General features: G+C 44.1%; 1 protein-coding gene across 18 annotated transcripts in view; it reads left to right on the plus strand.

The window, feature by feature from the left end:
* The window catches only part of Unc79 (unc-79 homolog, NALCN channel complex subunit), a 247,964-nt gene that overhangs the window by 182,473 nt on the left and 52,960 nt on the right, over positions 1–12,531 (plus strand). For all 18 annotated transcript variants that reach the window (XM_036205590.1, XM_036205592.1, XM_036205577.1 and 15 more), the window contains 3 exons: positions 1,654–1,737; positions 5,522–5,624; positions 8,784–8,924. In XM_036205590.1, coding sequence (XP_036061483.1) covers positions 1,654–1,737; positions 5,522–5,624; positions 8,784–8,924 — 328 coding nt within the window. The remainder of the gene's footprint in view (positions 1–1,653; positions 1,738–5,521; positions 5,625–8,783; positions 8,925–12,531) is intronic.

Raw genomic sequence — 12,531 nt, forward strand, 5'->3', positions numbered from 1 at the left:
TCATGGTGTGCACACAACCAAAATCTTGAGATGTTTTTCAAATTGTATGTGTGTCCTCCCATTTATTTTTGTTGTTCTTCAAGAAGAGATCCTCATACCACACCCACCCTTGTGTGTAACAGACAGCTTCAGACTCATGGACTTCGAAGAGTGCTTGACATGTCAAAGGCTTGGTGGTTTCATTTAGTGGCATACAAGAGTGAGTAGTGAGTAGCCAAGAGGCAACAGATGAGAGAGAGAGAGAGGAAAGACACTGGCTAGCCATCCCCAAGAATGTATTTGGTTTGAGCGTTGGCTCCCTTCTCTGTACCATGGGGGACTGTGCTGCCCTCTCCAGAGATGAAGCCATGGAACCTGAGAAGCGCAGCTCAGTTAGATCTGTGGTACTAAATGCTCAGGTTGACTTGGGGGCCCTGAAAGTCATCTCACCATGCTGTTGTAGCTCGGTGTGTAGCACAGCCTTAGCCACTGTAGATTCTGACTACAACTATAACCTAATTTGACTAAGTAGAGTTATGAAAATGTAAATTGACCTCAATTTCTGATCTGGACTTTAAGCTACAAAATGCTTCATGATGCCAAATAACCCATTTAGTCACATTTTTTACTTTTCAACCAGACTTAATGATTTTTGTCTTCTTGGCTTCACACTTAAGATTCCATATTGTCCAGATTTCTCATACTGAACATTGCTGAGGCTTATTTTTTAATTTCCCACTCCTTAAATTTGGTCACTTATCTCTGAGTCCCTTAATAAAAGCTTTAACTCATTATTCTCGAGTTTTTTGTTTGTTTTGTTTTGGACACAGGATCTTTCTTTGTTACCCAGCCTGGTCTTGAACATCTGGGCTCAAGTGATCTTTTTGCCTTAGCCTTCTGTGGTTGAGCGTACATTACACCTGGCTTTTGGTGTTCTCATGCTTATTACCTGATCCCAGTGGAAGAGTTTGTGAATGTGTAGTATCATGTTAGGTGGCATGTCACTTTGAACCACACATGTTGATTCAGTGACGCTCTAGTTTCCACCAGGAACAACTATGGTCATGTAGACACACCGAGAATGACAGCTTAAATTGAGTCATGACAAACTGGCCTCAGCATGCTCCAGCCCATTCACAGAATGCCTGCCTCCTCTCCACTTGTCCACACATCTGTGTGAATGAACATTCCCTAAGCGTCACTCCATTCTTGCTCCCTATTCTTCTTCTCCATCTCTCAGCCGAATCCCTATCATTTTCTCTACCTGGTCCATGTGTTTCCTGTGTGAACTGTCTGGCCATTACCCCAGAGTATCATTGATGTATTTATTGATTTGCATAAAGCATTCTTTCATGGCCATGACACTGGCCCTTCATTCCCTATCAGGAGACACAGGATTTGCATTCTTTTGAAATAGAGTGGGACTAGAACTTTTAAAAACAAAGCAGTTTTAGATCCTCTACCATTTCAGACGCAGCTCATTTAACTGAGTGACAGGTTTGTAACAAAACAGTGACTAACCCTACCTGCAGCTTTCATCTTTATGTCTTAATAAAGTAACCATGACAAAAATGGCTCCATGTGAAGGTTTGCTGCATTAATTGTGCTATGACTGTGCTGTGACTGGTATTAAACTGACCACACTGAAGACTGAAATGCTCTCTTTATCCACAGAACAGGTACAGCCCGGGAAACGCCAGTGTAATGTGCCAATGTGCCTAAACCCTGACCTGGAGGGACAGCCGCTGAGGACAAGAGGTTGGTTGAGTCCCAGGGTCTCAGACTGTAGAACTGAAGGACCATGTGTCCCTCAAAGATCCACACAGCAGGTGCAAAACCTCTTCTTCAACAGCTCCACATACTCCCAACCTGTAAAATACCTCGAAGGCTGGGGAATTCATGACAGTTCATCCTTGAATGTGTCCAACAAAAGCCCTGCCATAGAGTATCTTTCTAAAGCTTGGGGCCACACAAGATAATTCTAGAATCTCTCACCTCACACTTTGGACATTTGAAAATAACTACCCATTTCTTATGTTTCTAAGCTGTTCCTAGACCAGGTATCCCTGGACTCTTCAGCCTTCCTCCCAAGATGCATCAATTTCCCATGTCACCCTATATTCTTTTTCTGAGCAGAGTTCAGATTGTCCTTATTTTTTTCTAGAATATTGGGACTATGGATAAACAGTTTCTTTTCCAGATATCTTGAATTATGTATTAAACTACACATTTTATTCTAGTTGTGGGAACAAAATGTGTATGCACCTGCACTAAGATCATTGGAATTTTTCTTTTCCAAATTCATTCCATGCATTTAACTACATATGTAGTTAATTATTACCTTTGTTATTAAAATTCAGAAGGCTGATAAAACTATCATTGGTTACAAAAGAAAGATAGAAGGGAAGGAAGAAAGAAAGAAAGAAAGAAAGGAAGGAAGGAAGGAAGGAAGGAAGGAAGGAAGGAGGAAGGAAGGACAAAAGAAAGAAAGAAAGAAAGAAAGAAAGAAAGAAAGGAGGAAGGAAGGAAGGAAAGAAAGAAGGAAGGAAGGAAGGAAAGAAAGAAAGAAAGAAAGAAAGAAAGAAAGAAAGAAAGAAAGAAAGAAAATTCTGACCATGTTTTCTAAGTAGTCTCTTGAATCAAGCAAACCTATGTTGCTAGGCTAAACTACTCTTCTAGTTTTCTAAAGCCTGAGGAGATATTTGTGTCCAGCTTCCTGGACACTTCTTTGGTAATGAGTAGCACTCTGGCCCTCCAGCAGATGAGATGAGACACTTGTCTGTGAGGCTAAGAAATGCTTTCTTAAGTCAGGGTTGTTGAAATAAATTTTTGGTGCTTCGTTGTGATCTAAGTGACTTATCAAAACCCGGTGAGGTAAAGGTGGAAGCATCAAGGTGACGCACAGTTTTATAGTCTCTCTCACTGCAAGTGGGAGAGTCTGTTGGTGCAGCTGCGCAGCTGATGTGTGCTTTGAGACAAGCTCATGCCCAGAGTCTTTCCTGTCTCTGAGATCCCAAAAGAAACGTTCATCAGCATCTCCAGCTTTGAAGCTGGGCTTTGGAGATGGTCCCCTCTGTATTCAAGTTTCTGAGAGCTCTCTGTTACGGTTCTGTATGGAGGCACTCTGGATGTTCTGGCAGGCAACAGTGGTGGCGGGCTCAGAGTTGTTGCCAGTAAGTGGAGGACAGAAACAGAGGCTGAGTTTAATACCGCCAACTTAGTTGTGGATGACTTACAATGAAAAGTTGCTGAGGTTTGTGGCTTTCTTTTTTCATATTTCCCACCTTCTGAAATACATTACTCCCTGGTTCCACTTCAATAGCAGGATTTAGCAATCCATTGTTCAGCTAATGGTGTCCTATAAGAATCCATGCCCAGTCACCTAACCTAATTGCTTTGATAGATGACTGCCATAAATACTGCAACATACTTTCTGTGTTGTCATTAGAGAAAAACAACTTCATGGGGCTACTGTAACAACACCTCCCCTTTGGTAATGCTTGTTGGGAAGCCACAGAGACACCGGAGTTTTTCTTGTTCCTTGTAACCTTGACGGGAGTTGCTTCTAGTGAGATTGTGGGCACATTACCAGATATTTTTGGACTGATTTTTTTTTTTCTGCTCTGGCATAGTCATTTTCACCATTGGCTAGTATTCCTATCAATGATCCTGAGATGTGGAGAACTGTTTATAAGGTTGTGCTTTTGCCGACTCTACTATCGATTTGCTGATGTCTTTGACACTGTGCAACATTTTGACGGGCATTCTTTGTTAACGGTACACTTAGATATCCCTGGGAAGGAATGCCAGCTCAGAAACAGCAGATAGGTACAGTAGCAAGGTTTGTATTCCCAACTGGGAACTTCGGAAGGTGAAGATAGTTTTAGATAGTTGGTACCTTGTGTTTGCAAGTCTTTGCTTCTCAGAAATACGCTTTGGAAACTTTCCCTGGGGAGGTGGTCTATAGTGTGCTAGCGAGAACTTCAACACCATTTCCCCCTCAGACAGCAGCATCATCCTCCAGGCTCGGCATCTAAGACTTGTATCCTCATGTCTTTAGTGACCATTCTTTCAGTTGTTATTATTTCTAAGGAGAAATCATACATTTTTTTTTAGGACCAAGTTATGTGTTTCATGATGAGAAATGGATTATTTAATGATCATCATTTTATTATGCTTTCTTTTGTCTGCTTGAAGAACTCAGATTAACAGTTGCTACTTAGCAGAGCATACTATTATTTCATGTTGTCACTCTGGGAGTCATCTTAGAGGTCTCATTTACACAGTTCCAGGGGATCTGCCCTGCACTGGTGGCTTTCTTAATGGAAAACACCCTCTTGACTCTCCACATTATGTTTTGAGATTTATAGTGTGTGTGTGTGTGTGTGTGTGTGTGTGTGTGTGTGTGTGTTTACTCACATGCATGCAGGTGCCCATGGAGGCCAGAAGAGGAGCCTGTCAGGTCTCCTGGAGCTGGAGTCTCAGGCAGGTGTAAGCTGCCTTGATGTGGATACTGGGAACCAGACTTGAGTCCTCTGGAAGAGCAGAAGGCTCTCTTAACTGCTGAACCATCTTCCAGTCCCCCCCCCCCCCACATTCACTATCTATTGGTGCTGGTTGCTAAGATTCTGGCCTCAGATTTCCTTGAAAGGATCTAACCTCAAAGTTTGGAAACTGTTGTATTGATTGAGTGAAGCAGAGCAAGTCATCAAGAAATAGCTAGCTAAGGCTGCATTCACAAATACTTCAGTTGACAATAAGTCTTTTCACTCTAGTTTTTATGATAATACTTTTCAAAGCAGAATACTAAACTGGTTTTCTAACCCCAGCATCCCCTTTGTTCATGTGTGTGAAGTTTGGGGTCTCACTGCCTCCCCTTTTGTTTAAGTGTATAAAGTTTGGGGTCCTACTGCTTCCCCTTTTGTTTAAGTGTATAAAGTTTGGGGTCTCACTGCCTCCCCTTTTGTTTAAGTGTATAAAGTTTGGGGTCTCACTGCCTCCCCTTTTGTTTAAGTGTATAAAGTTTGGGGTCTCACTGCCTTCTCATAGAAGCCCCACTTTAATGATGATATGCACTCATGTATTAGAAATATATTGTTATTTAATGCTAGGAAGTCCATCTTTATCATTTAGTTTTTTGTTTTTGTTTTTATTGAGAAAGGATTTCTCTGTGTAGCTTTGTGCCTTTCCTGGAACTAGCTTTGTAGACCAAGCCAGCCTCTAACTTACAGAGATTCACCTGCCTCTGCCTCCCAAGTGCTGGGATTAAAGGCGTGCGCCACCACCACCCGGCAGTCCATCTTTATCTTAGACCCTGCTGGCCAAGCTGAACTTTCTGTTTTTTTAAAGTCATGAAGCAAGAGAGAGAGGTAGGGCATCCAGCTTGTCCTTGGTCTTAGTTCACTCTCAGGTCTTTGTCATGCCCCGGGTGGGATGTCTGTGATCTCATGAATGTGATCTTCTGAGAGTTAATGAACGCAGAGTGGAGAATGTCCTGGCCTCGGAAGCTGTATTCATGGTTGTCTCTCTGCTGCTTATCCAGGTGCCACTAAATCCAGTCTGCTGTCAGCACCCAGCATAGCCAGTATGTTTGTGCCCGCACCTGAAGAATTCACGGATGAGCAGCCAACGGTGATGACGGACAAGTAAGCTCCCTGGTTTTTTGTTTGTTTGTTTGCTTTTTCTTTTGCTCTGGTTATAGAGTTAGAGTTTGGTCCCCAGGTGAGGAAGTGCACTTTGCTTTATTTTTTGAAGGGCTGAAGCTGTGTTGTAAACAATTGAGATTTAGAAATGCATGCACTATGAGTAGTGTTTTGTTTATGCTTTGGCAAACCCCCCCTTTAATTGGGATAGAATCAGATAATCCCACTTACCCCTAAAAATAATTTAACACCCATAAAATCTTCAGCCTGGAAATGTCCAATTGTTACACTAGGAACAAAGAAGAGACTCCATTCTTTTTCTTTGGGGGGGAGGCAGTGGGGAGGGAGAACGGGGATGGGATGTCTAGATAGGGTTTCTCTGTGTAGCCCTGGCTGGCCTGGATCTCAGAGATCTTCCTGTCTCTGCCTCCAGAGTGCTGGGATTAATGGCATGTGCCACCACTGCCTGGCGTCATTCTTCTGCCATCCTGGAAGTACAATCCAGTCTCTGCATCTCAAACTGGCTCGTCACCTCCCAGACGAGCCCATAGCCCTGAGTTCTTCTAGGATTAAGCCCACATGTGTAGCTCGAAGGCATTCTAGAGTGTGGATGTCCCTGCTGCTCTTTCTTCAACCCCTTCTCTCTTTCCAGAGCATTCCCGATGTGCTCTGTCTTGGTCCTCGATCTTCCTGGTGAACTTCCGTTTGCACACTTAAAATCTAGCAGAAGGCAAAGTTCCCTGGTTGAGAGGGACAGGATTAGTCACACCCTTCTCCAGTTTCCCAGAGCCTCTGGGCCATCTCCAGCCCAGCACTTGTTACACTGTATTTTATCTCTTTGTCTACATCGTACAGGTACATGTTGTAAAATAGATTGAGTTCCCTGGGATGAGAACAATTTCTTCTGTATTTTGTGCCCTAAGCACCCTATGTCTTGCCTGGCACACCAATATTTGTTTAGTGTGTATGATAAAATAAAATGAGGCTTGGGGATTTTTCAAACCTGCACAGATCCCAGGGACTAGACAGGCTCCTGGATAAAGGGGGCTCACAGCCTAATAAAGGAAATGAGGTAGAAAGGATGGTACAGATATCCACATAGTGTTGCTCACTGTGCAGTCAGAAGTGAGGTGATGGCTGTCTTAGGGTTTCTACTGCTCTGATTAAACACTGTGACCCCAAACGAAGTTATTTCACAACTTATCATTTAGGAAAATCAAGGCAGGAACCTGGAGGCAGGAACCTGGAGGCAGGAACTGATGCAGGGGCCATGGAGGAATGCTACTTACTGGCTTGTTCCCTCATCACTGTCTCAGCTTGCTTTTTTATACACCCCTAGACCACCTGCCCAGGGATGGTACTGCCCACAGTGACCTGGGCCCTCCCATGCCAATCATCAGTCATGAAAATGCCCCACAGACTTGCCTATAGACTAAGCCTATAGAGGCATTTTCTCAGCTAAGATCCTTTCTTCCCAGATAACCCTAGCTTGTATCAAGTTGATATAAAAACTAGCCAGCACAGGTCTTCTCACGTAATTGAGAAGCAGATGTGTCTGGCTTGTACAACTACCTAGAAATGTCCCCAGAGCTTTGGTATAATTTCTCCATTTTGTGTCATAACTGCCCCCCCACTTTAAGTTATCATTTTTCTTCGTTGCTTCTGGTTGCTTGTGTGTGTGTGTGTGTGTGTGTGTGTGTGTGTGTGTGTGTGTGTGGTGTGGTGTTCCTGTGTGTTCCAATGCACATGCATTTATATGGGCATATGTGTGGAGGTCAGAGGTCAGCCCTAGTGCTGGGATTACAAGCGCTTGCCCCAGATTCAACTGTATCACTTGGGTACTGGGACTCAACCTCAGGTCCTCACACTTGCATGGCAAGCCCCTTTCCAGCAGAGCCACCATCCCAGCCTTTGGTTCCTTTTGTGTGCTGTCTCTAGAGTTCCAAATGTGAATTTTAAATGTTAAATTAACTTTTAAGACACTCTCTTCTTTGGCTCATTTTTAGGCGCATTTCAGATGGAAAGGATGCAGTAACCGTAGCTCTGGTCCCTGAGTTATTTTTAGTTTTCAATTTCACTTTAGAAAGCTGCCTTTGGTTGGGTTGAGTGGAACCTATATTAGGATACAGCAAAGAGCAATACAGTGTGGGTTTCTTAAAAGCAGATGCCAGTGCTCTTCTGTACTAGTTTAGCGGGACTAGACATTCACAAAGCTGGTGTAAGGGAGCAGTGGAGAAGAGGCATGGGCCAGCGCCCCAGGCTTCCTAGAGTGTCCAGGTTCACTTGAGTCCTCTGTCTCTTCTCCACAGACCGGACATCTTTTGAAAGCTTCTGGCTATAGCTAGGCATTTTTTCACTTTGACAAATGATAATTAATCTAGTTTCCGAAATCCCCTCTCTATCCTTGGTGCTGCCTGTGAGGTGGCTGCCATCTCCTGCACAGCATCGTGGCTGCCCTTAGACATTAAATAGAGGACCCTGAAGGTCATCCTGTACCAGTCAGAACACTATGATCAAGTTAAGTGCACCTGACAGAAACTGAGAGGCATCAGCAACAGGGTGTTAGAAGATTCAGGGGCCAGATCCTGAGGCCTAACGTTGGTTATGGGACAGAAAAGCTGGGCACAGGCCACCTGGTGGCTTCCAGAAGTTCCTGGTCCACAGCATCAAGGATTTGGAAAACCTGATGGGAGCAAATCTGACCATGCTGAGATCACTCTAAGCGTTTCCTCCAGGAAGCCCAAACTGGCACAGAAACAGAGGCACAGCTGGCCATCAGAGCCACCAAACGTTGTCAAGCTGTACGATGAGGAAGAATAAGTAGATGGCTCACATGCACGTTTATCTGTGTTTAAGTAAAACTGTAAAAACTGATCCAAAAACTCTAGTTACTGACTATTCTTAGATGTAATTTCACTTTCTTGAAGTCCCAGAAGCTTTTAGTCTACCTGAAGCTCTTCCTAAAGGAGCAGAAACTCCCATGGGGCTGGAAGCTTGTGGACTGAATGATAAAGGAAGGGCCGTGATCCCTGCCACCCAGTCTCTTCCCTGTCTTATGGTGACAGTGGCACTGGAGTCTCCCAAGAGACTGGTTGTGTTTGTGTATTACTACTTGAAACCATGGTGGCTTTCTAACATGTCTGCCCCCTGTTTCCTTTGCAGATGCCATGATTGTGGGGCCATTCTCGAAGAATACGATGAAGAAACCCTGGGGCTAGCCATTGTGGTCCTTTCCACATTCATTCATCTGAGCCCGGACTTGGCGGCCCCTCTGTTGCTTGATATCATGCAGTCCGTGGGAAGGTGAATGTTAGCTTCTATTTTATCCGCTAAGCAGATCTTGAAATCAGAGCCATCAGTTTGCAAGTGAACTACCCAGTCTCCTGGTAGATGCCTGGTACCTGTGGGATCAATTCAGACTAGGTTTTTTTGTTTTTGTTTTTTGTTTTTTAATGGACAGAAACATCTTTTGATTTCATTTCTCAGCTGTACCAGGTCATGAGTCAAGGTCAGAGTGAAGCCAGTGGAGGCTGTGCTAAGGGAGTCTGACTGTTGCTCCATAGTGCTGAAGAGCTAATATGTGTGACAGTGTTTGGAGGCGCCATCCAAAGTAGGCTTTGTGTTAACCATTATGACAATAACAGTGTCCTCTCTCTTCTGTTTTGTGGGGATCTGACATTCCTTTTGTGATCTCAAGGGAGCCTCACTTAATTGTTCAGTTCAGGGCATCATTGTGTGTCACACTACATCTTCACAGTTCTGACTCAGATAAAGGAAGTGTGCACATGTTGTGGGAACAGGACCTTCCATCTGAGGGTTAATATGAAGGCAATTTCCTTTATGTATAGACATTAGAAGACATACGTGTTTTGTGCTCATGACTAAATTCCAGTTCAGTAATAACTATGCAGCTCACAGAGACTGAGTTAAACTCAGCATGAACTTGCTAAGTTTCTGATCTCTGTCAGCACAGTGCTAGGTGCCTTGAGCCATCAGCATTAAGACCTCACTCCTAGGCCTGGAAAGATGGCTGCTCTCCCAGAGGACCAGGTTCAATTCCTAGCACCCACACGGCAGCTCACAACTGTCTGTTAACTCCAGGCCCAGAGGATCTGATGCCCCTTTTCTGGCCTCTGAGGTGCTGCACGCGCGCACACACACACACACACACACACACACACACACACACACACACACACACAGAGTGAACAGACATACATATACATAAAATTAAATTAAAGATTAAAAATATTATAAAAAAATAAGACCTAGATCCTATGTTCAGGTAATCTGTGGAGCTTTTTGTTTGTTTCCTTTTGTTTTTTTAGACAGGGTCTTGCTGTACAGCCCAGGTTGACCTTGAACTTGCTATGTTGTAGCTCCAGTGGCTTTGACCTTGTGATCCTCCAGCCTCAGCCTCCTTAGTTACTGGGATTATAGGTGTGTGCCACCATGCTTGGCTATGGCTTGGTTGTTGAAAGGAACAGTTTTGTTGAAATCGTTGGGTGGGTACACAAGACAGGGCTTAGGCAAGCACCCGAGAAGCCCAGAGTGGAAATGCTTCCCATTGTTTGGAGGAGGAAGAACCTGCAGATACTTGGGATTTCAGGGAGCAAAAGACAGACTTTTTGGTTTGTGGGCTTGTTTTTTTGTTTTTATCTTTTGTTTTGGTTTTGATATAGGATTTCACTATGTAGCCTAGGCTGGCCTCTAACAGGGTTTCCTCCAGGAACCCCAAACCTTCACGGAAACAGAGGCACAGCTGGCCATCAGAGCCACCAAACGTTGCCAAGCTGTACAATGAAGAAGAACAAGTAGATGGCTCACGTGCACGTTTATCTGTGTTTAAGTAAAACTTCTGTATCCTAGGCTGCCTGAACCAACAATCCTGCCTCCAAAGTGCTGGGCTTATGGGCACGTGCCACCACACCTACTGAGAATGAGCCTTAATGCAGCTAAACTTAACTTTAAAAGGAATAAGAACAGGGGCTGTGGAGATGGCCCAGCGGGTAAGACACTTGCTCTGCAAGTGTGTGTGCCTGAATTCAAACTCCTAGCACATACATACTAAGCCAGGCATTCGTGGGTGGGTGCCTGTAACCCCAGTGCTGCTGGGGGCTGAGGTATGAGGAACACTGGAGTTTCCTGGCCAGCTGAGCTCCAGGTTTAGCGAGGGACCCTGTCTCCAGGAAAGAAGGCAGAGAAGAATACAGGACACCGACAACCTCCTCTGGCCTCTGTGCACACTGTCTGCATGTATGGGCACATACACATGTACAACATGTACACTCACACACATACACAGTAGTAGTAATTCTGATGTCAAGTTAAACAGGAAAACATTAAAAACTTGATCACAAAATATATAATCCTATTATTTGCTCCCCACCCCAATTCATGTGTATAATATGATGTGGTATGTATATGTATGATATATGTGTGGTGCGTGTGATTGTGGTGTGGTATGGTATATGTATGTATGGTATGTGTATGGTGTGTGTGAGTGTGGTATGATGTGGTATGTGTGTGTATAATATGTGTGTGGTGTGTGTGAATGTAGTATGGAGTGGTGCATGTGAGTGTAGGATGGTGTGGTGTAGGTGAATATGGTATGTGTGTGTTGTGTGTGAGTGCAATATAGTGTGGTGTGTGTGTATGGTATGTGTGTGGTACATGTGAGTATAGTATGGTGTGGTATGTGTGGATGGTGTGTGTGGTGTGTGTGAGTGTAATATGGTGTGGTGTGTGTGTATGTGGTATGTGTGAGTGTGTGGGCACACCTATTTGCATATGCAGAAGCCAGAGGACTTCGGATGTCTTGCTTATCACTCTCCTCCTTATTTCCTTGAGACAGGGTCTCTCCTTGAACTAGAAGCTTGCTGATTATGCTAGGCTGACAGGCAACGAGCTCCCAAATCCCAAGTGTCTCCACTTCCCAGTGTTGGGTTCCAGGCATATACAAGCATCCCTAACTTTTTTACATGAGTGCTGGGGTTTGAACTCAGGTCCTCACGCTTGCACAAGTCCTCTTACCCACTGAGCCATCTCCCCAGCCAGATCTCCCTGATGATTTTGGAGTATTTTTAGAGTTACATAGTTAGAGGCTGCATAAAGTTAAGTGTAACCAAAATTCAAAAGCCATTGTAAGAAGTAATTGATGAATATGGGAACCAGAAGAGATAAGGAAAAGACAGCTTTCTCCAAGCCATTGATTTGCACTCAGTTTTGGTAATTATAGAATAAATGCTGTGTCCTCTATCTCTACCTTTGTGGAGGTGACCACAGTTCCTCCTGTCACCCCTCTGTAGTTTTTTTTTTTTTTTTTCTTTTTCCGGAGCTGAGGACCGAACTCAGGGCCTTGTGCTTGCTAGGCAATTGCTCTACCACTGAGCTAAATCCTCGCCCCCGCCCCCTCTGTAGTTTTAGAGCAGGTAGAGTTGTGGTTCTGCTCTGTTGCCATCTTGGCACAGCTGGTCTAAGCCACAGAGGACACAGAGAGGAGATTTGAGGTTTAATATAAATAGTATATATAATCCGTGTCCTGATTACTACCAACTGTTAGGGTGGAAACATGAGCTTTGAAGAAAAACATGGAAAAACAGTAGCACACATATTCACATACTTCCAAAGGCAGACACTTAAATACCTACATTCTTACACTTGACTATCTAGCTCCTTTTGGTAGACTAGCAAGAGACTAAAAAACAGTTCAAATTGGCGTGACTCTTGATAGCCTAATCTTGACCATCAAGCTGCCAAGAAAGCAGATTCTGGAATCACCCATGCAACTTTTTTTACACATCCCAGTTTCACTGTGAAGAACACAAGATGAGATAATGTGACTTTAGCAGGGCTGCCAGGGACCACCACACAGAGCATCCTCTGGATGTTCTAGGAGTCCATAAGCTCA

This window comes from Onychomys torridus, chromosome 14 (assembly GCF_903995425.1).
Source record: "Onychomys torridus chromosome 14, mOncTor1.1, whole genome shotgun sequence".
Taxonomy (NCBI): domain Eukaryota; kingdom Metazoa; phylum Chordata; class Mammalia; order Rodentia; family Cricetidae; genus Onychomys; species Onychomys torridus.